The sequence below is a fragment of the Rissa tridactyla genome, chromosome 1 (genome assembly GCF_028500815.1).
Source record: "Rissa tridactyla isolate bRisTri1 chromosome 1, bRisTri1.patW.cur.20221130, whole genome shotgun sequence".
NCBI classification, from domain to species: Eukaryota; Metazoa; Chordata; class Aves; order Charadriiformes; family Laridae; genus Rissa; species Rissa tridactyla.
The window spans coordinates 86849325-86875133 of record NC_071466.1 but is presented as its reverse complement, the minus strand read 5'-3'; the positions used below and the strand labels follow the sequence as shown (position 1 = coordinate 86875133).

At 45.4% G+C, this 25809-nt stretch overlaps 1 protein-coding gene across 5 annotated transcripts in view; it reads right to left on the bottom strand.

The window, feature by feature from the left end:
- Nucleotides 1-4059: 4059 nt before the first annotated feature.
- Nucleotides 4060-25809, bottom strand: part of NHS (NHS actin remodeling regulator) — a 263625-nt gene continuing 241875 nt past the window's right edge. For 4 of the 5 annotated variants that reach the window (XM_054188173.1, XM_054188196.1, XM_054188192.1 and 1 more), the window contains exons 4-9: nt 17621-17683; nt 15184-15376; nt 11767-11898; nt 7532-10489; nt 6907-7033; nt 4060-5147 (exon numbers count right to left, since the gene is read on the bottom strand). In XM_054188173.1, the coding sequence (XP_054044148.1) occupies nt 4523-5147; nt 6907-7033; nt 7532-10489; nt 11767-11898; nt 15184-15376; nt 17621-17683 (4098 nt within the window). In that variant the 3' untranslated portion in view covers nt 4060-4522. Of the gene's footprint in view, nt 5148-6906; nt 7034-7531; nt 10490-11766; nt 11993-15183; nt 16964-17620; nt 17684-25809 lie in introns of those variants that run through there. The other variant, XM_054188205.1, reaches the window with a different exon arrangement.

Here is a 25809-nt window from a genome sequence, read left to right as displayed (position 1 = left end):
AGCTCTTCCTACGGATCTTGCTTATCTCTATTTCTGGATTGGGAAAGGCACACAATCCAACAGGAAATGATCTACATAATCATTAACTGCTTGACCATCTGGTTAAACCAAATGTTACATGAACTGATTCCCACTTGGAGACTACTCTAGCACCACACCCAGCGGGACAATCCTCATATCCTTGCAAAGCAGGATTGCAGATAGCTCAGCAGCACTCACCAGACCGGATTTTTTTCCACTCACTCTAAGGCACCAGACCTGTGCATCTCAGCTTTTTTTTTTTTTCCCCCATACGCGTTTTTTTAAATACCAAGTACGGTGTTGCAAAGCTACCGACAAAATGAGAGCTGAAACCAAAGTTACACGATGAGCATCTTCCCCTCCCATTTTCCTGCAGGTATGCAATTTTTGAAGAGACATGCAGAGGCTATCATTTAAACCACTTAGCTTCCGTGTCATGACTTCTCTGCCTCCTGATAACCATTTTAAAATAAAGTGTTTGCACTTCTAAGTTTGCGTTTGAAATTGATGGCCTGCCTTTTGCCCACAGCTTGCTTTATCTGATAAGGTTCAGTCACTGGGTTCTATACCTTGGATCTGAAGTGCTGCAATTCGTTTTGTTTTCCAGCTGAAGACAAAGTAGCCGTCTTCCCACTGTTATTCATCTCAGCTTCCTATCTCTTACCTTTTTCTTACAGATAAAAGATGTGGGGCAAATTCAGCAGTCTATATTCTGGCAAAATTGTACTTGTGGGGGAAAATGCACTTAAAGTCAATGACAGTTTGGATATAGATTTCCCCTGACTCCGTTTATAAAAAAATTTAAGTTGAAGAGAAAACACGATTTATTAGTTTGAAATGTGTAACGGACTGAGACTTACCTTTGGAAATAGCATACTCGTAGTTTGTAGATTAGATTTCCCATTTCATTACAAGAAAATACAGAGAAGGTGTGATTTAATTGCAGTCACGTTTATTTGCAGTTTCTATACACACTTTCTAGGTAATCAAACTTTTCTGACACATTTTTTGAGAGGGGTTCACAATGAAACTGTCACCGTTTTTACTAAAAATAAATACAAGACTTAAAGTGTTGCACAGCTCTAAAATATACAAAGGCTTGGATTTAATGTAAACTTTGAAAACATTTTACAAAAGAAACCATCTTTGCAACGATTTAAAAAGTTCGTATTTACAAATATTACAAAAATACAAAATGGATGCAAGTCCATAAACCATTGTCTTTTCTGCCAGCATGAACTGGTGCTAGTACCAAAATAGTTACACTGTAACCTTCTTAATTTTTTTTTTTTTAAATTCTTTAAGTCATAACCTACAGTATTTCTCTATCTGCCACCATTGCAGCAAATGCACTCAATCACTGACCTTTGGCAAAAGCAAACATATGCTTTATTTGCTACAACTATTCCATGTCCTCTATGATGCCACAATAAAAAAAAAAAAAGAAAAAAAAAGAAAAGTGGGAAAATGTTATTTTTCAGAACACACAGCTGTATAACTTCAGAAATCATTTCCACAACATCAGTGCAAACGATGGAACAGTAGGTTGAAATCACGGTTCAGCAGTTACCTGATGCATGAACTGTACCCTGTCTCAAGAGGTGAGTGATGTTCCCTTCGCTCTACAGGTTGTCCTCCAGCGCCTTAATGGCACTTGCAACACTGCAGGGGTCCCTGCCACTTGTTTTCCTCTGATTCCCATGTTTTTTATGAAATCTTTTCTTCAAAGTGGATTTAGGATCTGTCTTTACTTGGGTTTTAATCTGCTAAATATAAACTAGTAAATGAAACAAAAGAAGGAAGACTATATTTTAATGGGATTGTTCTGTGGCTGTTTCGTATGTGAAGTATTGCCTCACCATTCCAGTCAAAAATATTTTTGTAGTGTATATATATATTTATTTATGGTCTCTGTGAAATCATTGATTGGTAATAAAAAGTGTTATCATCAAAGTCAATTCAGCTGTATTCTCTTTGCAGTTATGGTAACTCAGGACTATTAAATATATTGTAAAAGTGCTCCTGGTAAAATTTTTAAGGAAAATGACTGAAGATGACAAACCAAGGATTTTCTGCCCAATATTCCTTTACTCATGTTCTCCCAAAAGTGGTTTGTTATATGCTAAACCTTTCCTCTTAAAACATCCTCATTCATTCACTTCACTTGTGTTCAGACTTTTTTTTCTTAACTAACCTGCTAACGTCATTAGCCTTTTGTTTCCCAAACCTTGCTCCCATTACCTTTTTGAAAACTATTTTAGACTTTTAGATTATTTAGACTTCCTGAATGTGCAGCCCTTCAGCTGATGGACCACCCCTCCTCCCAACGCACGTACCACATGCACAGCGACTCCACCTCGCACACCGAATGCAACCAGGCTACGCAGGAGGACGGTAGGAAACCCTGAATAATATATTTCTTGTGGTAAGTGCTAGATGAAATCAGACGTGAACCTTGTGGGGAATAACGTTGGGGATTTTTTTAAACCATTCTGACTTGGTCAGATTCTTTAAAACCGTAACAGTTTTAGGTAGAACCTTCCTCTTTAAAACACGCCCTGCCTGCTTTTAAAAACTCTCAGCTGTTGCATTACATGATTAAAAGCAAAAAAAACTAGTAAAAACCCATTTCACACATCCCGCTTCCCTATCCTTTACTTATGCTTAAAGCCAGCTTTTAGTTGATTTCTTTAGTACCAAAGTACACTCTTTCTGCCATCCTACTCCACCTGTCCCACCACACACTACATTCCTCCTCGCACTATTTTCTCTGCACTAACCTTTCCTCTACTCCAAACCATATCCTACGGCAACCAACACCAACTGCATCAATTTTGGACAAAGAGGGCCCTCTTCTCCGAGTAGCATGGACGGGGCTACATCAATGGAAACCGTGGTGGCCCAAAGCCCAAAGGAGAATCAGGCCTGTTGGTTTTCTTCTGTTTAAAAATTAAAAGTATAAAGCGACTCACGGGTTAAGTTTTAAAAGTACACGTTCTTGCAGTTTTAAGACGAGAAAATTCAAGTAACTTCAAGTAATTCAGCTTTTATTTCCCTGCCTTCATTTGTATCAAAGCAGCTGCTTTGATTTATCTCCTTTCCCACCCCACCCCAGTGCCGTACCCTGTTCCGCGTTTCTGGTAAACCCAGACAAGATCCCAACTGTACGTGGCTGGCACAATGAACCGGAGCTTTCCCCTTCCCAGCTCAGCAATGAATATAAATAATGCGTACACATACCTAGTTCCCAGCTACGTTTTCACAGTGTCATTTTTGTAAATATTTAGGTAGCATGAATCTCATCAGCACAAAGAGAAAGCTTCACTGAAAACTCATCGCGGATATTTACTGATAAATCGAAAGCGATCCTTGCATGCTTATAATTTATTTGTTTCCTTTACGAACCAGAAACTAATTGTGTTTAAAGATTATAGTTACCAGGTTATGACCGTGTTATGCATCCCAATAGCCTAATAGGAATATGAAAGTTAAGTACTATTTCTTCTCGCATCTCTCCTCTCTGAAGCAATCCCTGCTAGAATAAAGGCCCAGGGGAGGCTGCGGGATGGGACCCTTTGGGGCTTTGCATCAGATGCGACTTCGTTCTGTTGGAAGCACGCTCACCTTCCCCACCGATCCTCACGGTAACCCTCCCAGCTGCACTTTCCAGTTAGCTGCTTCTTCGGAGCTGCCTTAGAAAGACAAATGGTTACTTTAATCCCACCAGAGTCAGCCTTTCCATTTCCCCACCTAAGGCGGAGAATTCCTCCTTTCCACTGCTCAGTGTCGTCCTTCAGGCTTGTCGCCCTGAACGTGGTTATCGGTGGCCATGTGAATTTCTTATGTTTGATATGAAAATGGTATTCACAGAATACAGTTATTACATTTGACTTCTTTTGTCTTCTATAAACAAAGTTGTTATGCAGTAAATTGTTTGCCACATGTCCACTTTTTTGATAATTCTATTTACAAATTTTTATCAAAAATATGGTATTTACATATGTTTTCTTAATTTCTTCTAAATTTTGTTTCAGCTCATTTTAGTGTAGAAAAATACCAATCCTCAAGAGCATTTTCTTTTTTTTTTTTTCTCCCTAGGGAAGCACTACAGTGAGGGATTTGTTTCTAGATGGGCAGCTTCTGGAAAAAAAAAAACCTCCAAAAATCACTTTTAACTCTATGGAAAGTGTATAACCATGAAATCTACAGTGACAATGGAAATGAGAGTGGGACAAACCAAATGAAACCAAAAGAAAACAGACCAGACACTGCACATCTTCCTACTTCAGAAAATGTAACTTAATAAATAGCTACAGCCATAGTCCTCTGTTTCCCCAGCGTCTTACAAACACAAACACACTTAAGCATCGATATTGCCCTGCGATTTTTTTCCTTTTTTTCTTTTTCTTTTTTTTTTTTGACTGCTACAGCATTGGCCTCTTATATTCACATCCTTACAGAGCCCGTGGGAGTGGTGTTGGCAGCCTGGCGCCCGCACAGCCTACGTTGAGCTCTGAGAAGACCGATCGTCGTGGGGGCTGCCGTCCGAGTTCTCCGTCTCTCCTTCGGAGATGGCCTGCATCGGTGTGTTGTACAGCCTGCACCGCACACTGTACCGGCTGCTGCTGGCTGCTGGGGGCGCGCGGGACCGCCCCACTCTCGAAGATGCCGACATGGGAAAGCTCTTGGAGGAGAATCCTTCTGCGTTGACCCTGGGGGAGCAGGGGGAGAGCGGGGACGATGCATCGGGGCTCACCGCGGGGGGAGACTCCTCTAGGCTTTGAGGGGCATCCACCGTCAGCTCTCCGGGAGACTTGGGCAAAATAGGACTTTTCAGAATTTCCGTGGCGGACATCCTGTAGCTGGAATCGGATCGGCTGCCCTTCTTAAGGAGCAGTAGTTTAAACTCCTCGTTGGATGTGTTGGACTTTTTGGCATTCCTGTATATGAGCCCGGGCGACCTCTGACTGCTTATGGGAGTGCCCCCGCTGCCGGCCGATGGCACATTGCTGGCAGGCAGCGTGCTGCTGGCGGGGGGCTGGCTGCTAGTCCCAGATGAACCTCTCAACCTGTTTCTTACAGCAAGGTCTCCAGAATCCTTTCTCCCGAGAACTTTCCTTTTTGATCTGTAAAAACACAAAGGAACACTCCTTCATACATTATCTTTGTAGAATAACACTTAATGCTGGTCTGGAGTTTCACAGATTGACCGTGCTTTCATATTAGCTAGAGTTCTCGTAATTCCTCAGTCAAACGTTGGAGGCTAGCAGTGAATAACAGCACTTTAAGCCGTGATAGCTCTTGTGCAATGTATGAGGCACTGAGCCACACAGTCCCTCTCAACCTCACCCAGCTCTTCCCAAAGAATGTATGCACAATCAGCTCTTTATAAAGACAACAATGCATACAGCGTCCTAGAATCATAGAATAGTTTGGATTGGAAAGGACCTTTAAAGATCATCTAGTCCAACCCCCACCTTGCAATGAGCAGGAACATCTTCATCTAGATCAGGTTGCTCAGAGCCCCGTCCAACCTGACCTTGAATGTTTCCAGGGATGGGGCATCTCCCACCTCTCTGGGCAACCTGTGCCAGTGTTTCACCACCCTCAGCGTAAAAAATGTCTTCCTTATCTCTAGTCTAAATCTTCCCTTTTTTAGTTTAAAGCCATTACGCCTTGTTGTACTGCAAGAGGCCCTGCTAAAAAAGAATTGTCCCCATCTTTCTTACAAGCACCCTTTAAGTACTTAAAGGCTGCAATAAGGTGTCCCCAGAGCCTTCTCTTCTCCAGGCTCAACAATCCCAACTCACAGAATTATAGAATCCTAGAATCATAGAATGCGTTGTGTTGGAAGGGACCTTTAAAGGTCATCTAGTCCAACCCCCCTGCAATAAGCAGGGACATTTTTAACTAGATCAGATTGCTCAGAGCCTCATCAAGCCTTGCCTTGAATGTCTCCAGGGACGGGGCCTCCACCACCTCTCTGGGCAACCTGTTCCAGTGTCTCACCACCCTCATTGTAAAGAACTTCTTCCTAATGTCTAATCTAAACCTACCCTGCTCTAGTTTAAAACCATTGCCTTTCCTCCTACCGCTACATACCCTTGCAAACAGCCTCTCCCCATCTTTCCTGTAGGCCCCCTTCAGGTACTGGAAGGCTGCTATAAGGCCTCCCTGGAGTCTTCTCTTCTTCAGGCTGAACAACCCCAACTCCCTCAGCCTGCCTCATAGGAGACGTGTTCCATCCCTCTTGTCATTTTTGCAGTCCTCCTCTGGACCTGCTCCTGTGGTCCAGAGTTGGAGGCAGTACTCCATGTGGGGTCTCACCAGAGTGGAGTAGAAAGGCAGGATCACTTCCCTCAACCTGCTGGCCACGCTTCTTTTGGTACAGCCCTAGATGTGGTTGGCCGCCTGGGCTGTTCTTAGGTAATAATAATACTCAGTTGTAACCTATTTAATATCAGAAATCTGTAATTTCAGTTTTGATCGCAAATTTCAGCTGAATACAAAATATTCTAAAATTGAAGAGATGCCTTCTCATCATTGTCACTACAATGACTCACTCACCAGAACAGAGGTGGTAGGCAGAAGGCAGGAACCGCTGTGGGTAGTTTTCTTTGCAGACACATATGTTTGTTAGAGAGAATGGCCTGATGTTGTTATCTGTAAAGCATCCTACACAGGCCACGGGGATATTCAGAGTGCACACCAGACCATAATAAAACATCTTTTAAAAGTTGCCTTTTAGAAAACTAAACTCAATAAACTAAAGAAGGTAGTTGCAGGACAAGGCTTAACCATCGAATAACCATCCTGCAGCTATTGTTAGTGGGCGACTGTGCAGGGCTGCATGTTACATTCCTCATTGCTACGAGTTTCGGTCACCTGTGAATGACTGCAAACAGATCCTCAGTAGTGCGGGGTTTGTTTGGAGACACAAAGACGTCCTCAGCGTCAGCCTGCAGCTCCTCGCTCAGCGGAGACACGATGGACTCGTCACTTGGAGAAGACTCTTGAACAAGGAAAGAGGCCACACCACGAGTCAGACCCCCACCACACTTTGCAGCGGCACCACCAACGCGAGGCACCAGCTTGGCTGACAGCTAAGGGGCCGATACCGCCATACAGGTTTTATCCTCTAATCTAAACATCATGTACATTGCATGTTGGAGCCCATAAAGGGGGCAACACTAGGGACCGAGCCCAGGATCTCCCATTTGCTGTGTGACTGTGATACACGGCTCCTCTGTACCCAGGGCTAGAACTCCTCCCTTTTCTCTTTTCATCTGGAATGCAGCACAAGGGAGGAAATAAATATCAGAGAAATGCACCCTGAATGCACTGAAAAAGCGTAAAATATCTTTGGGCTGGCGGGCCAGCTAACAGATCAGGGAGCTCTGTACTTAAACCTACACACTAATTTGCACCTCCAGCCTGCTTTTTGACTCCACCACCGGTCATGTCCGAGGCTGCATGGTCGGGTATAACACAGAAAGAGTTCACAACTGACCTTTCAGCGAAGGCTCCTCTGTGCGGCCCGCCGTCTCGTCCGCCCTGCCGTCATCCGAGGCACTTTTGGTTGGGATACCTGATGCGATATCATTTTCCTGCTTGCAACTCGCTCCACCGGGTGAATACACTGCCGCTGTCTCCGCTTCGTAGCCGATATTCCCAGGCACGTGGTGGCTTACATCGGGTTGGTGGTTAAGCTGATGGCTGACGGCCGCCCCCTCGGCCTGATCTGGGCTTTCACTCGCAGGTCCAGCTTCCAGCCGCCCCTCGCCGCCTGCGGAGAGCTCTGGCTGAGCCTGCGCTCGCTGAAGGTCATGCTCTGTTTCTGCTCCCTGGCCGGCTTTCTTCCCTTCGGCATCACCTGTGAGGACAGCCGAGCCCTTCTGAGACCCGTCCGTGGAGATGGCACTCGTCTGATTCAGAGCGCTTTCTGGCAAGCGCTCGGTGGCCAGGTGTGCTTGGTCCTTCCCGGATTTGATTTCAACCAGACCCACACTTGCTGAAGCTACAGCTTCTCGCTCACAGCTATTCTGCCCGCCGAAAGAAGAGCTTTTTTCTAAAGGCGGCTTTCTGGGCCCTGATTCTACTGGGGAAGCGTCAGTGTATGACATTATGGCCTCCTCCGTGGAGTACTGGCGTGGTACTGGTTTCTTAGCTAAGAGCGGCCTCATTTTGCCCGGAGAAACGTCGGTGGCCATCAGGGCGGTCTCCTGTATGCAGAGCAGGTCTGGGGCGCTGCCTTTCTGTTTCCCTCCTTCAGGCTTGTTGACTGCCCGCAGGTGGACAGACTTGAGCACGGAGGGGGTGATGGCGAGGGCAGAGGGAGGGCTGGGATGCAGGGCTTCCCCGACGGCGCTCTGCTTGCTGTGGCTGAGGGCATGCAGCTGGTGCCTGTGAGCGAAGGGCTTGCTCAAGACGTTGTGAAGAGCACTTAGGTCGAGGTGAGTAGGAGGTATAATGGGAAGTTCTAGCTCTTTGCTCACCGAGGCAGTGCCATCTTTCGGGAGTGGCTGCTGCAGCGACGACTTCCTCTCTGGTACTTTGGGCTTCCTCTTGCTCCCCCCTGGAGACAAGGGTCCCGAGAAGAAAGCGGTCGGAAAAGAAGAGGTTGGCGTCTCCGACTGGCTGGAGTACCCACTGGAGGGGGAGGCCAACCCTGCCAGCTTCTCGGGGGAGGCCAGCTTAAACTCATTATCGACGGAGGGGAGGGATGGGGTCGTGGCTCGTGACCCGGACTGGGATGTCTGGGATTCGGAGCTCTCCGGCGACTTGATGCACTCTATGACTGTAGTACCCGTAGCAGTGCTCGAATTGGACAAGGACCTGTAAGGATCACTGGATTTCAAGTCGTTCAGAAGCCAGAGGTCTGCATAGTGAGGTTGTTCAGCACCTTCATCTTTAAAGGAGGGGATATCAGCGGTGTCAAACGGAGTGTCCTTTAACCCGCCATCACCCTGGTTCGACCAGGGGAGCTCCTGCTTGGCCGGCAGGCTGGGGCCTTCCACTCGGGAAGGTGTGTTTGAAAACTCAAGGGGCAGCTTCATCTCCCTGGCGGTGTGAGAGACGTGCTGCCCGGCGCCAATCTTTGGTTCTTTCTTGTCGGGAAGGTCGGTGCTGCCCTCTGATTTCCTCAAAGACGAGCTGCGTTTTGGTGGGGCTGGCTTTGCCTTTGGTTTCTTCAGCGAGATGCTCTGCCGTCCCTGCCTCCTGTGGCTCACGCACTCCTGCCAGGCACAGTCAGCCAGGCTGGAGGCCACGCTCCCAGTCTGGCCGCCCTCAGAGCCCACGGCTGCATAGTTGCAAATATAGCTTTTATTACCCTTGAGACCACAGTCAAAGTGCATGGAGGTATAGTATCCTTCGGTATCCACAGAAAAGTGTGAGCTAGTGTCTGCCTTGTCAGAGGGGCTCTTTTCAAGGAAGCTGTCGTAGGTGGCCATGCTGGTGAAGCTGGGACATCCCAGGCTGTCAGCCTTCGGGCGCTCCGGGCTGAAGTCCTGGCGACAGGAGGCGTCATGGTGGTGGTGCAGGTAGTTCCACTCGCTGTCACTCGTGTTGCTGTTGTTGGGGTCATCCAGTAAATCCGCCACTGTGGAGGTGAAGGAGCTTGCCCTATGGCCCCTGACCTTGTCGGCATGGTCACCAAACTGCTCCGTGATGAAGACACTGGAGTCCTCATTGGCGTTGGGAGCGGTGTTGAGTGACAGCTCGGAGTCACAGTGTGAAGAGCCCGTCAGCGGAGGAGAGGCGGCAGGAGGAATGGTTTCGGACGTCTGGGAGGGACACGTGGAGCTGCTCCCACTCCAGTTGCCACTGGAGGACTGGTGGTCGTCTTTCTGGTCCATGTGGCTGCTGAGCAGGACTCCCGCTGTGGAGATAGAGTGAATGGGGCTCCCAAAGGTGTCTGAGTTGGATGAAATCTCGCAGCTGCCGGAATCGGCCATCCTTGACAGCCGCGACCTCCCCCTCTCGCCGATGCTGTGTTCGGGGCTGTGCAGGTGCTGAGGACAAGTTAAACCGATGGGCTGGCACTCTTGTGAACCCTGCTTGCTCAAGACCTCCTTCCCCTTTTTCGGGATCCTCTCCTGGCCGGTTAGGAAGCACTCTGCTTCGTACCCTGCATTCTTGGTGGCAGCATCCTGATGGCCCTCGCTGGCCCGGGCACCCTCGCGAGGAAGGCTGCGCGAGCGGATGCGGTTGCTGACAGCGGCAGCGAAGACGGCATCCCCGTTGTCCGCCAGCACCAAGATGTTGCCAGCAGAGTGGGAGAGGGAGGCAACAACGCTCTGGCCCCTCTGGGCGCGGATCCGCCGCCGGGAGGGAGCAGCGATCAGGATTTCTTCCGTCTGGCACTCTGAGTCCCGGGTCCCCGACCTCCTGCTGCTGGAGCCGGAGAAGTCCGGGTTTGTGTGCACAATCACATTGCGCTCTCTCGCCACCGGCGACTCGTCTGAATCTAGGACACATGGAAAGCCGGGTGAGTGGGAGACAGCTCCACGTTTCCCGGCGCGAGACGACCCGCGGAGCAACCCAAGAAGCATTATCTGCCGTATTCTTTCTTTTCTAATCTTGCTGAGCATTGGACCAAATTAAACTTTGCTATAAAGAGTATATATAAGGCAGACCTCATCCCAGTCAGGTGGGGAAATTCTCCTAGTCCTGCAATGTGATCTCAGTTCTCCTATTTCTGCAATGCGATCTCACGCGCTGCTGATCTTGCTGCGGTAAATATTAAGATAAATATTAAGTTTTCAGGTTTTGTCACTCTATTTCAACTAGTTAAAGGCAGTTTTCAGGAGTGGCTGCTGGACAAAACACTCCCTGAGCTTCTACAAATAGTTCTATTATTTTGACTACCTGTCTGTTCAGAATTTCCATTATCTGTTTCTTTACTACCAAGAATATTTGCAAGGCAACAGGATCTTTCTTTCATAGGTTCTCTGGTTGCTTATTCCCTATGATAAACACATTCCTTCTGCTTTCCATCAGGTTTCACGGCAACCGACCGAGATACCAGAGCCATCTTCAGGTGCAGGTGAACATTAAGAAATAATGATCCTGTCAGTTTAATTTTCAGTTAATACCAATTTTACACTGGATTTGCCCTCAAAAGAGTTGCTCCTAATTTACCTGGGACAAAAACTGAGGTAAGCCGCTCAATTGCGGGCAAATATCCTTGGCAATAAAGAATGAAAGGAAGGAACTGAGGACAAGCCTGATAAATACAAGGAACATTTAGCAAAGTTTCTCATAGGGTACCAGCAGCTGTCTCTAAGGCAGGTATCCAACTGCTCATCTGAGTGAGTTACCCGGCTGCTGTGACAGCTCATCATCACTTTGCTGACCAACATCTGTCAGTTCTTTACCTTAAGCTTCCCTCACGCAAGAAAAAACTTTCACTTAATCTAGTTACTTTTTATGCACGTAACTATGGGTTCGTAACAGAAATAAAATGAAAAGAAAAAAAAGAACTGATTAACATTTACACGATAAGAGCTGAACACGTACACCTATATTACTCGGTAAGGCCCCCGGTCCGTCAAGGCCATATGGAGTAATATAGCTTTGCTTACTTTGTAGTAAATCAAAAAAACAAACCACGTCATTCCCAAACTCCACAAGCATTTGCGCTTTCAAGGTTTCGTTTCTTTGGAAGGCTGGCTACCAGCTCGTATCTCTGCAATTCAAGTTGGTTAGAAAGCTATCTACGGAAGATTTGTATTTATACTACACCTATTTCTTGTTGCACTCTTCTGGGGATGCCAGAGATGGTTTTCCTCCTCCTCAACTTTCGTCTCCGCTGTAGTACAGATTGTGAATGAACAAGAGAGCAGCGTATACTAGCCTCTCTGTCAAAACCAACTCCTGCAACCCATAAATAGGTCTCATTAGCCTTTAGAAATAGTAAACAAGTTTTCATGGCTGGAACACAGTGGAGGTATGTGAGCTTGGATTAAGCCTGTGGATAAACATAAGGGAGTCCTTATGTAGCTCTTATGTAAATTATATCACAGTATATCACAGTTTTACATCTAATTCCAGCTCCCCCTCAGCAGCCTGGTCTGCCAAAAATAACAGAAGGAGTAAAAAAAAACAAAAAAAACCAAAAAAAAAAAACAAGAAAAGAAAAAAAAGAAAAGAAAATCATGAAGAAAAATAGAGTTGAGAGCTCTTGGTAACAGGGCATCTTTCTTACAGCTATTTACCCATCTGTCATAGCGACGATGACAGTAACTTGTCTGCAAAGAGTAATCTGTTCAGCTATAGCCTGACTTATTTTAAGCAACTAAGCGTAAAAAAACAATTTAAGGTTATAACACCATATTGCAGTAGTTGGGTGCTTCTTAGGAGACCAATATGCCAAGGGGGCTAACATTTCAAAAGGAAGGAGACAGCTAAAATGGGGCCAAGTCCCCATGCAAGTTTAGAGAGCATTCTCGATGATGATCACACGTGGCCAAAGGTGACATAAACGGGCAGCTGCTATGTATTTGCATGCATCAGTAAGTGGCCTGATTTTCCCAAGTGCTCAGCACATGGCAGGATACATGGGAGCCCGCTCTGGGAATCGGGTCTTGCAGTGCATCAAGATCCTCGGTTTGGATTTAGGAGCCCAAGTTCATGGGCACACTTACTTACGACCGCGGTCAAACAGAATAAGCCGGAATTCCTCATTTTCTTTATGTTTCCAGAGCATTAGCACAGGAAATTGTCTTTCACTTTGTTTTTTACACTTTGTTGTCAAAATAAATTTAAAACGAGGCCCACCAGAGGACCAGTGCCCATCTGCACTGGCTTTTTGCACAACTGTATACCCATGCTCTCTAAAATTGACGTGGGACAGGTTGGAAAAAATGTGCCAGGTCCATAAAAACACTAACATAAGGATTGCTGGTACAGTGGTTTGTAATCTTAAGAAAAACAAACAAACTTAACCAAACAAAAGGAAAACAAAAAAAAAATCCTGATAAGAAGCTCTATTTTAATAGCGTATAATTATAGAAAACATAATTATACACAGACATACACGTACATATTACACTACATAACAATGTAAAACATTAAAAAGTAACTTTCTTGTAAAAGTTCTTCTTGAAATCTACTACAGTGAAATAGAGGCTTCAGACAGATGTCCTGTAACCACCAATGCCCCTGGAATAAGCAGAGGAAGAACTTTCTTTAATATGGAACGAAAGTGCCGTAAACTCCAACAACAGTCATTTTCAAAAAAGTGAACATTTCTCAGGGTTGGGAGAAGCTTAAAAAACAAAAACAGAGAACCGAAAGCAAACTCTTTGAAACAAAAAAAATCAATCATCAGCATCATTGCTGGTTTTCCAGCAACTGTGAGTTAGCCAAACATGCTCTGTGCGCCAGATGCACGGGGGTCATCTCCGAGAGGAAAGTGGAAGAGGGCATATCCTCCCCGTGACGCATACAAATTATTCCCATTAGTGCTAATGAGAATGATACACATAAACATCCAGAAGATTACATACCATTCTTGATCTGTAAAACTGATCAGTGGAAATTTGGTTCCAATGTATGGCAGGTGGAGTCTAGGCAAAAATGGCTATTACTGGAAAAGTTAACATTGGTCCCAGACCTAACTCTCCTCTGAACTGCATTAGGTGACATTAGCCATGTTAGAAAGCCTACACCAACAGCTAGGGCCCTATATTGAATCTAGAAAGAGCATCATTTTAACACCAGCTCTGCCTCATGGAGACGTGCCACACCATCCGTGACTTTCCACGGGGATTCCTATCGGCAGTGCCCAACCTGCGACCTCGACCAGATGCTCCCAACCTCCAGCCCAGCAGGGTCTATGCAGGCAGCTCCCTCCCGTGGGGCCCTGGCTGGCCAGAAGCACTGTCTCAGCGGTGAGGACACCCGCTCCTGCCTGCCACCTCCCCGGGCGGGCAAGAGCTGGTGGCACGGTGCAGTGTCACCTCCGCTGCTGGGGAGGAGGGCAACTGGGACCGTGTTGCTGTCACCAGGAGGATTCATGCAGCTGATGGTGGAGCTGATGGGGACTTGTCACCGTGACACTGTAGGACAGACGTGCTGCACACCCAAAAAGCCCAGAGCCCCTTGGTTGGGGGCTGAAGCTGGACTGTGGGCACGCAGCCCTCCCCAGCACCACGGTGAAACCCGCAGCCTGTCTCACAGGAAGGCTGGGCACCGCTGATAGAGACGGGAAAGAGCAATGGGATGTGAAGTGCTCTGACCTCCTCCCCCGACCCCCCCAGTTACTAGGAAAATAGAATTAAATACAAATATTTTCTCTGGGGAATGAAGGCTAACTGAAAGCTCCCTGCTTTTTTCCTGATTGTTTATATTCAATTCTATAACCGTGGAAATCAGCCCACTTTATGCTCTTACATTAATCAAAACTCAGTGCGAAATATTATTGAGGAAAACTCAGATCAACTTTATGTTTACCATAGCCCTCTGGAAGGAGAGAAAGAGAAAAAGAGAAAAACAGCCTGATTTTTGATTCTGGAAATAAGTCGTCTATCACATTTAATAAGTGAAATACCTGTTGCTTCTATAAACAAACTCTCCTTCAAATAAATCTAGTCAAATGTATCCAAATGTTATAGAAATAAAATAAAATGCTGTTACTATACCTTCAGCATAGCTGCATGTAAAGAGATGTCAGAGCGATGGTTTGCATGCTACACAGTCATGCCTCGCATGTTTAAAGCACTGCAAATAGTAGCCTACATTCTCTAGTTTCTCTTCTCCTGCTACACATGATAATCATATGATTAATTTTGGTGGCTTTCTGCATTATTTCAGTCAGCTACATTCAAAAAGTTATTTGAGGTCTTTGTAAATACAGACTGTAGGTTATATACACAACAAAAGTACATTGTTTACACAGGGAACCAGTGTTATGTTATACTGTATAACATGACTCCGAAAATATGGGCCAAATTAATCCTAGATGCGGCTTCAGTGACTTCAGCGGTCACGCATGAGGGATGAATTTAGCCCACTGTCCTCCAGAAACTACATCCTCAAGCTAGGGTCTTTGACCCCAGACTGCACAATCCTGTGACTTCAAATAAATTAAACAAAATAAGTACTTGACCTCCCTTGAACCATGCAATAAATACAAAAAGAAATAGAAGAGATTTGTACCAGTGACATTGATGGGGATAATGCAAGAAGAAATCACTTGGGCATCTTGTTTCATTTTCTCCTCTGGAGTTGGGAGAGGTAGTGCTTTACTCCAATTGGTTTGCTTATCCAGTGTAGAAGGGATATTATGTATTGGATTTTTCGGCCTCTGCCCTAACATGACATCTGTATCTTCGTCCTCTGGTGGATGGGACTGCAAATGAATACATACAAAATCAGCATCTCCCACTCAGGCTCACAAGGGTAATTTTGAAACAAAGCAGACACACAGATCAGAAATCAATTACAGGGATGCAAAGAGGAACCGTTCTAGCTAAGTCACACGGCACGAGCTATTCTCCAGTGGAAAAATAACATCCTGCACACAGGAGAAAAATACCCCAACATACCGGAAACAAGTCAGCGTATTCACAGTGACATTTACAGGACATCTCCTCCATCAGAAGGGGCACGTCCTGCATCCATGGGTAGCCGTTGCGAGCGTGCCCTCAATTACCATCAGCATTAGACATGTGGGCCCTCATTTGCATCCGCAACCTTTTGAACACCCGAGTCCGCTGATTGCTAAGCGAGGACTGGCCCCATATAACCATTCATTTGAGGACGAGCATCAGAAGGCCCACAGTTTTAAAGACGACCCCTCCGTACTTCAGAGAACCATTTGCATTTCATTTTTACAAACTCAGACCGTGAGCAGAGCGAAGTTAGAGCCACCCAGCGGCTACGCGGTGGGAGGTGGCGGGTGTTAACAGTGCCGGGGCAGGGGGACAGTGGCCAAAGAGAAGAGTAGCCACCACCAGAAGAAATTCAGAGTTATTTAGAAACCATGCACATTTTTACAGCATGCTACGAGAAGTGCTAGACACGGAAGATAAAGCAACAGAGAGAAAAGTAAACTGCGTGGAAGAAAAACAGATGGTTTGTTGTCTCTTGGAAGAAACAACAAATTCACCGACAATCCCCTGTCTTGCAAAGCTGCTGTAATTTCATCTAGTAAAAGAGAAATAAATTAAGTGCGTGTTCATGTCGTGCTGGCTACCAATTTGGGTTTGGGGGTCTCTTTGTTTGCAAAAATAAAAAGTTTCTGTTTTGTTTGGAAGGGGACAGAGGAGAGAAACACTTACCTTTTTCTGCCTAATTTCCCTCCCTTTTTCCATTAATACGTTCCTCTATAAGCCGTGACAACTCTCTGACCAGCCCAGGACGTCCGTCTGCCTCTCGTTTTTTAAAAATGAAGTGCAATCCCTTTCAGGCGTCTTTCTCTTCAGTCCTGAATTCCCAGCTGCTTAACTACCAGCCTACCCCCTCATGCCTGCTGTTTACACTTCATTTGCCGGTTTTAGTTTCGGTAGTAAACACGGCGAAGACAAAATATTGCTCCCCAGCTCCTTGGCAGGGCGTTGAGCAGGCGGGTGTTGAACGCCGCAGGATCACGCCCGGGCTGCCATTGTACTTCTGCCATTCCTCCGCCCAGGCTCCTCACAAATCCCGGGGGAATTAACCATCTCAGGCTGGCCAAACAGCATTTACGCCCCGGCTCCCAAAGCATTTAAGATCTTAACTCGGCAGCTACTATTTAAACTGTTGGAGGGCACTTACTTACCTTGCCGGCGTCGCCTCCCGCAGCACCCCCAGACCCGAGACAACGCACGCTTCCTCCTCCTCCTCCTCCCGCCCGCAGAAAACCCCCTTTTCCCACCGCAGGATTTCAGTCAAACATCACAGCCTTCTTTCTGCCTGCAGCTTTTGTGCCGATCCCCAGCAGACGTGAACAGCTCATATAAACTTCAAGCACAAAAGACTTTGTTTCCTAGGTAACTCCCCCCCCGCACCCCCCCCCCCCCAAAAAGAAAGTTTGATGCATGCACACAAAAAAACCCCCAACAACCACCCCTGCACACCCACATGGACACACACGCACACACACACACGGAGGCTGCATTTGTTGCCGATTCCTCCCCTGGATGACAATGAAGCGCTGGACAAAGCGGGCAAAGTGACCCTGGCTGCCAGAGCTCCTCCTCTCCAAACAGCGGCATCACCAAACGGCCAGAGAATAAATACCCGCTGTCGTGCTGGCACTGCCCAAACAATTTCTTACCGTTCAGGGAAAAAAAAAGAAGAAAAAGGGGCAGTTTGGCAAAAACATTGCAAGAGAATGAAACGCAATCGCTAACGCTATTGAGTCTGTCCCGGTTCAGGCCTTTTAAAGGGTAAGAGCAGGCGGCCTCGTGGCCACGAGCTCCTGAAACCCATCCAAGGTGAAGAATGAAAGAAGGGGGGGCAAAAAGTCATTATTGTGTCTTACTGACATGAGAAAAACAGAAAAGCGCAGTAAAGTTAGCAAGTGAAAAGCAAGCAAGAGGAAGGGTTAGGATCTGGAGGGGAAAAGAGTGGGACAGGGCTGTTAGTTGAGGATTGCTTGTTTTTCCAGTACCTTTCTACTCCAGGGGGTCATGTGGCAACACTCAATTGGGGAGGGCGAACGGGTGCTGTTAAACTATAAATGTGAAATGTAAAAAAAAAAAAAAAAAAAAAATTAAAATTAAAACCATACACAAAACGTTTCTGGTAAAAGCACATCATTTTTGTCTGGATAAGTTAGCATCAGAGGCAAAACAAGCTGAGATTTCCATCCTACTTCCAACTGATGGGTTTATTCCCCAGAAGAGAATACTTCTTTTCAAAATGCAGCTCAAGGAACTGTGCCCACAGAGTAGTTTGGACCCCTGTGAAGTCTGTGCTGATTTTGCTTGCTTGGATTAGACAAAACTGCAGTGAAATTGGTTCAACCTCCTTGTACAGACATGCTTAAATTGTCCCAAGAATGTCATGTATTGATTTGGTAACTCAAACTGTGTACAGCCTGGAGCTGAAGCAGCGCGAGGTACGTATCCAATTACATTATAAATGATCTATTTCATAACATAAGGGAATTTTTTTCGCACAAGGTACTTAAACAATGGATATAAATAATGCTGGTCCTGAGGGTGATTCATCAAATACATTGATTGCTAAGGTTTTCTGATGTTATCATTACATCTCTAAGGTTGCAATCATTGTGTCAGGGTGACAATGGCTAATTGGCTTTTTGTCACTTTTTATAAGGCTTGAAAGGACAAACAGCGATGCCCACAGTGTCCTGGGTCTTGCTGAATCCCTGCACCTCCGAAATCCTCTTCTGACAGAAACTGCTTGGTTTGTTGCACTGTCCTGTTTTAAAAACCAAGGAGTGAAGGATGACTTCTTTGGAAATAGAAAATAAAACAAAACAGGAGATAAAGAAAGCAGGCCTGTTGATCACACCGGAAAGCTCTAGCACATGTTTCTCGGTGGGGGTTATTACCTCCCCTGCATTAGTCAGCAGACCTGCCAAATAATCCTATGAACGTTTTTCCTCCCAATCACTTTCAACACCGCTGTGATGGATGAACCACAAACCTCAGTTTGAAAGACTTTGCATTATATGGTCTCCTCTCAAAAAAAGAAGCTGTGGTGATTATGGGACTGGAGCACCTCCCTTATGAGGAAAGGCTGAAAGAGCTGTGACTCTTTAGCCTGGAGAAGAGAAGGTTGAGGGGGGACCTGATTAATGTTTACAAGTATCTAAAGGGTGGGTTTAAGGAGGATGGAGCCAGGCTCTTTTCAATGGTTCCCAGCGACAGGACAAGGGGCAATGGGCACAAGCTAGAACATAGGAAGTTCTGTTCAAATACACGGAAAAACTTCTTTACAGTGAGGGTGACAGAGCACTGGAACAGGCTGCCCAGGGAGGTTGTGGAGTCCCCTTCTCTGGAGATTTTCAAGACCCGCCTGGATGCAGCCCTGAGGGATGTGCTCTAGGCAATCCTGCTCTAGCAGGGGAGTTGGACTAGAAGAACAACTCTGAAGATTCCGTGATTCCGTGAGTCTCAAAAGGCCTAATTCTCTGTCTCGTCCTACTCTCTTCGTAGATAGGCTTTGCCCTGGTCCCATGTGCAGGACCAAAACCATGGGAAGCCTCCAAATGAGCTGCCAATAAGCCTTATGGAAGAGCAGAGAGGAGGGATCAAAAGAGGACTGTTCCCAGTTAATGTTTGCAGCAGGTTAGTTTCTACCCAGGTCAGTGCAAAACCAGTTGTCCAAGCTGTGAAAAGTCCTTATCACAGGAGAGACACCTCTGTTCATGCAACAAAGGCCATGGAGATACTAAACACATGAACCAGTTCAGTCAACTCTTCAGGTACCCAAGGATGATTTCACCCTTGGTCCCCCAGCTGAGTTTCCAGTCACCTGCTCTGAGCAGGCTGACTGCAGTTAACAGGATCAGGATTTGAACTGAAATTCAACTTCCCCATGGAAGGTGTTGAAGGATCTCTGGGGAGGGTCGAGACAGGGGGAGACGAATGCTGCCGAGGTGACAAGAGTTCAGGATATGAAACTCTTTGCAATGTTCCACAAAGGCCTATGATGGTCCTAGTCAGTGCACAAGGAGAAGAGGATGGGTGGGACCTCCAACCCCGAGCCCTGAGCACAGCAACGTGCACAAGCCACTCAGGGGCAAACCTACTAGGGAAAAACAGCGGGACCTTGACTATGGCCTCAAGCAAGGCCTGGCTACCCATCTGCCTGTCCTGTTGGTACAGGGCTTTCCTGCTTCCCCTGCATGACACTCTGCCTGATGCTTCCGAGAAAATACCCGTCTAATTACACGTACCCACAGCCATCATTTGATGTGCCAAAGTCTCAGATCACTCCTTAAGCATGGCAGGACAAACTTCCTAGGTAGGTTCCTATCGTGAAGAGGTAGGACAAAAATGGAGGCGACCAGCAAAATTTCAGCTCTTGCTGTCACAGGGGTGCTCCTGAGAAAGCTGGTGCCACCTCTACCTTGCCAAGGGGCCCCAAGGTCACCTACTCCCTCTTCCCGCATGGTGCCCACCACTGGGCAGCTGGGTCATGCTGGGATATAGCAGCAGCCTCAGCATTTCGACACCTCCATGCTGGGGGAGAGAGCGAGCTGCTGCTCTTCAAATGTTCTCATTCACTCAGAAGACCAGAATATCTCTAAATGTCCTGAGTAAACACGTAATTAAGCAAGAAATTATTATGATATACCCAAGGCTGTTCTGGTCTGATGGGCAAATCTGCAGTTAGGCAGTTTTCAAAGTGAATTTCCTTTGTGTGGGTGTGCTTGGCAAGCAGCAACGGTGATAATCAATCTGTTAAATACAAAGCCAGAATACTTTAAATAGGCATTTTTCTTTAATGGGCTAAGATTGCTTTGAAACCAAACCAGTGCGTAATTGCTTGACTAGGGATTTATTCTGCAGTCACTGACAAATGCGAGCATCTTTATTTTCTGAGCTATCCCATCAACTTCAGTTGCAGAGGCGCCATTGAGCTCGTGAAACTGCTTTGCAGTAAAAATCTGGGTTGCATATGAACGTATCTGATTTCTCAGTGCTCTGTGTCTCTTCGATGGGGAAGTCTCTGGTTTCTGTGCACTATCGCAAAAAAGTCGGAGGTCCACGTCTGAACGAGTCAACAAGGCTTACCCTGCAGAGAAAGAGAAAGCGGCATTGCCGCAGGGCAATTCACCTCATCTTCCTTCAGCACCTAACTTGGGGTGAGATGAAGCACCCCTGAACACTCTCCCCGCTGATTTTCGGAAGAGCCTGGTGTTACTTGCAGGTACCTAAGTCAGGACACATGATTCACCCTCTCAGTGAATGAAAATCTTCAACGCCATCAGCGCAGGGACAAAGAAGCAATTTAGCAGTCGACAACCTTGCCATCCTGGCAATTTATGGATCATTTCTTATCCCAGAGCTGGGATCAGAGGAGGAAATGAATGGGCTGATAACAGGACAAAAATGGCACTTAAGTCCCTCTTCTGTTTTCCAGCCCCCGTTGCTTTGAGATACCACTGTTGTTCACGATCTTCATGATGTAAGACTAGTGCAAGAAGCACTTGTTTAATTTGCATTAAATCATGTATCTAGCTTGCCTTACCTATAGTGATAGCATTACTGGAGATACTGGGATTTCAAAGTTAGTGCACAGGGCATATTGAACACAGTGCAATGGTGAGGGCAGAAACATAAACCCAAGAATAAAGAACGAATTGCAGCTGACAAAAAGCATAAGGGATCGATATTATTTCTGACTTCAGGCTTCTATAGCACCAGCTGGGTGAAATTTCCTTCCCAGGATAACCTTATGAATAAAAGGGGTGATATCAACCCACGCAGAGCATCAGCATCTAGCTTCAGCGTCCGCAAGCTTCAGATATGATCCATTTCCAGCAGCGAACAGAAAATACATATGCAGGATGCTTTCACCCTACGTGAGCACAGAAATAACATGTAGTTATTAACAATACATCCTGACTTCGTGTTTGAAAGCAATCATTCACATATTGAAAAGGTTAACATGTAGAATAAGTGTGAACTAGCATTTAATCCCACATTCATGTGAGTCAAGTATTGAATCCTTTCCGTGGCCCTGGGTGAAACCTCCCTGTTCCCATTTCCTGCTGCTTCATTAACTCGCAGGAGCGAAGGAAAATGGTATTGATTTACATGTTGGAAAAATTAAAGGTCTGGTAAAAGGAGAAGAAATACTAATAAAAGGTTAGCAGCTTTCCAGTGTTTTCAGAGCACGGTTGACTACTTAATTAGAAATTATAATCTATATCTGTACAGCAGCTTTCTTACACAGTCAACTGATGCTGAGGAGAAAACAACAGGAGTACTTCTGGCTGTGCTATTTCTGCTGCAAAACACAGCCCTGCTCACCTGCCTGCTCCCGACGTTTGTATTTCCTTATGTTTCATTCTCCTCAAGTTTTTGTTTTATCTGCTTGTGGGTGTTTTCTTTTCTTTTGGAGCATCACAAATGTGATCTGTTAAAGTACTGACAATCCTTTAATGATTAATGCACTGCTCCAATGTTTTGACAAGATAAAGACAAAAATAAGACGTGTTTCCTGACAGAAGTCATACCACACATGGCATTCCAGCAGACAAAGGTACAGAATAATAATCCCACGATACAGGGTAATAGGTATTAGGCTCATTGCACAAATAGTGCTATACAAGTTCATTCTGATGAATAATGCCACGTAGGTTTTATTTCTTACAGCTGCAGGCAGGGTTTGCACACAGAAAGCGCACAGCCCAACTCGTGCCTGGCACTAAACTCAGTTATTTTTTACTGAGGGGCTTTGTATGGCTTCAGCATAAAACTGTCTGAAAGTTACAGTCAGCTGTGTTTCCCTTTGCCGTACAAAGCACGCTAAGGCAGACCATAGGGAATATTTTTGAAATGGCAAGGAGATGGAATAAATTGCCTGATGCATTATTTTCTCTTCACATTCGCTCTAGCCGAGGTCTCAGGGAGAGGCAAAGCCTGGCTGGAAAACAACCTCTTACATTTGTCCCTGCTTCTTGTCCCTTAGATTTCTGCTCAGAGTATAATTATGAACAGACACTGAACTTTGTGCAATTGTGTGAATTTCCAAATATTATTAGTTCCTTGCCCCACCTCCCTTGTTTTATTGTAACAGCTGCACCAGGAAGGGTTTGAGAAAGTATCGCCCCGTGACACCCTGAATTTGAGCAGTGAGATTTCAGATCCTGGCTGGACGGACGTGGGGAAATCAGAGACAGAAAAAATGCAGAGAAAATGAAAGAGAATGCTGAAATGCGGTTGGAATGACACAGCATCTTCACACTTGGTGACTGGCCTCAGCAGTGCTACAGGCAGGGTTGTCATGGGAACGTATGTAAAGAATATTTCCCTCGTTTTCCCAAGTCCATACCTTCCTCGTACTCTCCTCAGATTATTTTTGGTTGTTTTGTTTTGTTTTTTTTTAATTTTTTCTTCATTGGCAAAAAAGCCTAAATGAATGATACTTATAAATATGTTTGGTTGTATACTAGTTCTGTGTAGAAAGAGAAAGCTCGAGATTTTCAGCTTTAAAAATGAATGACTGGGATGGATAGGAAAGTAAAATCATGTCTGCAAAACCAGGAGGGGCATGGAGAAAGGGAATGAGGAAGCAGTGCTCACTGTTTCTCACCTAGAAGGGGTATGATGAAATTATGAGGCATCAGGTATGAAACAAATAAAAGATATGTTTTCATGCAGATTGTTAAAGTCATTGTCACGGGATGCTGTTGAAGCCAAAGGTGTAAATTTGCTAAAAAAATGGATTAAACAAGTCTCAAAATCAACACAAACAGGTTCCTTGGTGGCTATTACTCTGTATTTGTTCTCTGTCTCAGGACCTCTGTAACCAATTTCTGTATGAAACTGGAAGGATAAATCATGGGGTACTAACTGGCATAAATCATGCCCTGTTCTTATACTCTTTCCTGAAGGATCCCCTTCTGGCCTCTGGGCTGAGTGAACCTTTCATCAGATAAATCAGGGCAGTTCCTGTAACAAGAGTAGACTATAAAGCTAACTCCAAACTTGTCTTGCCTGGGACACAAGAGATCCTATGATACACAGTCATTTCTAGTTCTCTGCTTCTTCTCCATGAAAAAATGATCTCGTGATGGAACAGTCCAAAATGGCCCTCCAGACCCATTGACACTGGCATTAGCTGCTTTGGACTTGAATTTGTTTGGTCTTTCTTGGAATTTGTGGGACTTTGGCATCTCCCTGCCTGTAAAAATAGTCATGCTTAAAAGTGAATCTTCATCTGTTGTGGCTGATTTTCTCCAGCTTTACTATACAGTATGCGAGATCTTTGGAAACGCTCATAGCCACCCAGTAGCAATAAAACCGGCAGCCAAAATGGACAAATGTGGAATCTTTGGCTGGTCTCAGACAGAGGTGACCTGTTTTGCCGTAGCTTTCAGTAGGTAGAGTTCTCACAGGGCTCACAGTGGTAATTTGAACATTTCTCAAAATCAAGCCACTTATTTCAGTGCCTTAATGCGCGTATTTAACTTTGATGGTCAGTTTGGAAAAGTCAGATCCTGTAACTTTAAAAAAATTTCCAGCTTCTCATTGATCCCTTACCTAATTTATAAGAAACAATCCCTTTACTATTTCATAAGAAACACAGAAAGGAGCTTTTATTGTTGCTTAGTATTGCTTTCACTAGCACCTTTCCAGTGCATCAGAAAGGTGGAATACAGAACAGACTGCTATGTCTTGAGTAAAAATTCTTGCAGGATTTAATATCTTTAGTTCATTGACAAATAGATGCTGCAATCACCTGGAATCAGATACCAAACATTACCGACAGCCCCTGACGCAGATACGCATTTGCAGATGTCAAAAAGCTTATGCCAAAAAGGGCAAGCAAGCCAATAACAGCACTCTGGGCTTTCTCTTGTAATGATATCATTAAAGTTGTGGAGGCTGACACAATATCAATTAGTTATTCATTGTTGTAGTGTCTTGTAAAAATCTCTGATTAACCTTTTGCCAGACAGAGCATTCAACTGCAGCTTCATCTTGCCTTGTCCTCTCTTTTTGCAGTTGCCCCAAGAACAAGGAGTTCTCTCAGAAGTGGGTCAAGGCACTTTGAAGTACTCTGGCCTTGGCATATTTGCAATTACCAAAGCAGAACATTGCCAGATGCCTTGAAATCGATAGGACGACAACCTCCAAGCAGCTCTTGTTTGCTCCTCCTCGGGGGAACACTGAACCTGGTCGGCTTCCAAAAAAAGACCCAATATGGGTGGGCACAAAGCTTAGTATTTTCCTTCTTGAAAAGAAAAAGGTGGACTTGCTGATAAAGCCAAGACATCTGCATTCAGCACGACTTAATTCTGCCAACTAATACAGGACTCAGAGGGTTGCTCACTGTTTTGTGTTCCGCAGATGGAAGTAATGTCTAAAACGCACTGGTCGTTTTCCAAACACAGCAAAGATTCAGGCCGTTTGCCTGAGTATGCAACTTCAAAAGACAGGCCTTGGTCCCCATTTGATACTAACTAAGAGAGCTTCATGTTCAGGATACAATCCAAACTACTATCTGTAACTAGTTCTGATCTATAATGGGGAGGATGACCTCTCCTCTACCTTTCAGTGACCCTACACAGCACTAGCTTTGATGATGACTTACAAAGAAGTAAGAGGTAAGCCCGTTTCTCCTTTCTGTCTTCCAACTCTTTTCTGTGCTGTCCCTTAAAATCAGGATCTCTTCTTTCAGTTGAATCACAAGGCCTGCAAATTTAACCAGTTCAAAGCCTGCAGTGACGGTGATGCTTTCCTCGAAGTTATCTGGATAAGCAGCCAAAAAAGCCAGAATAGTCAAAGTAATTGAAACCTCGTCATGCGTTTTATGCTTTCAGATGAGAAACAAAACTCTCTCTGTGGACTGGCTAGCTGAAGTTTCGGTCCCTGGACAGGTGACCTGAACAGGTTTAACACTATGACTCCTTTACCATTACAGTATTTCTGTATGGTAACATAATAGATTAAGATGAATATACCTGGATTCTTAAGCTAAGCAGGTGACAATTCAGTGGCTACACACTTATAATGTGCTCACAGGTGTAGGATCTCTGTAGATGCCAATGTCCCTGTACCTGCAGATGCAGGACAGATCTATCCCTGCACTGAGGGCTGGCATTAGGCACATGCATCACTTACGAATCGAAGCCAGGTCTGATCTGTGGAG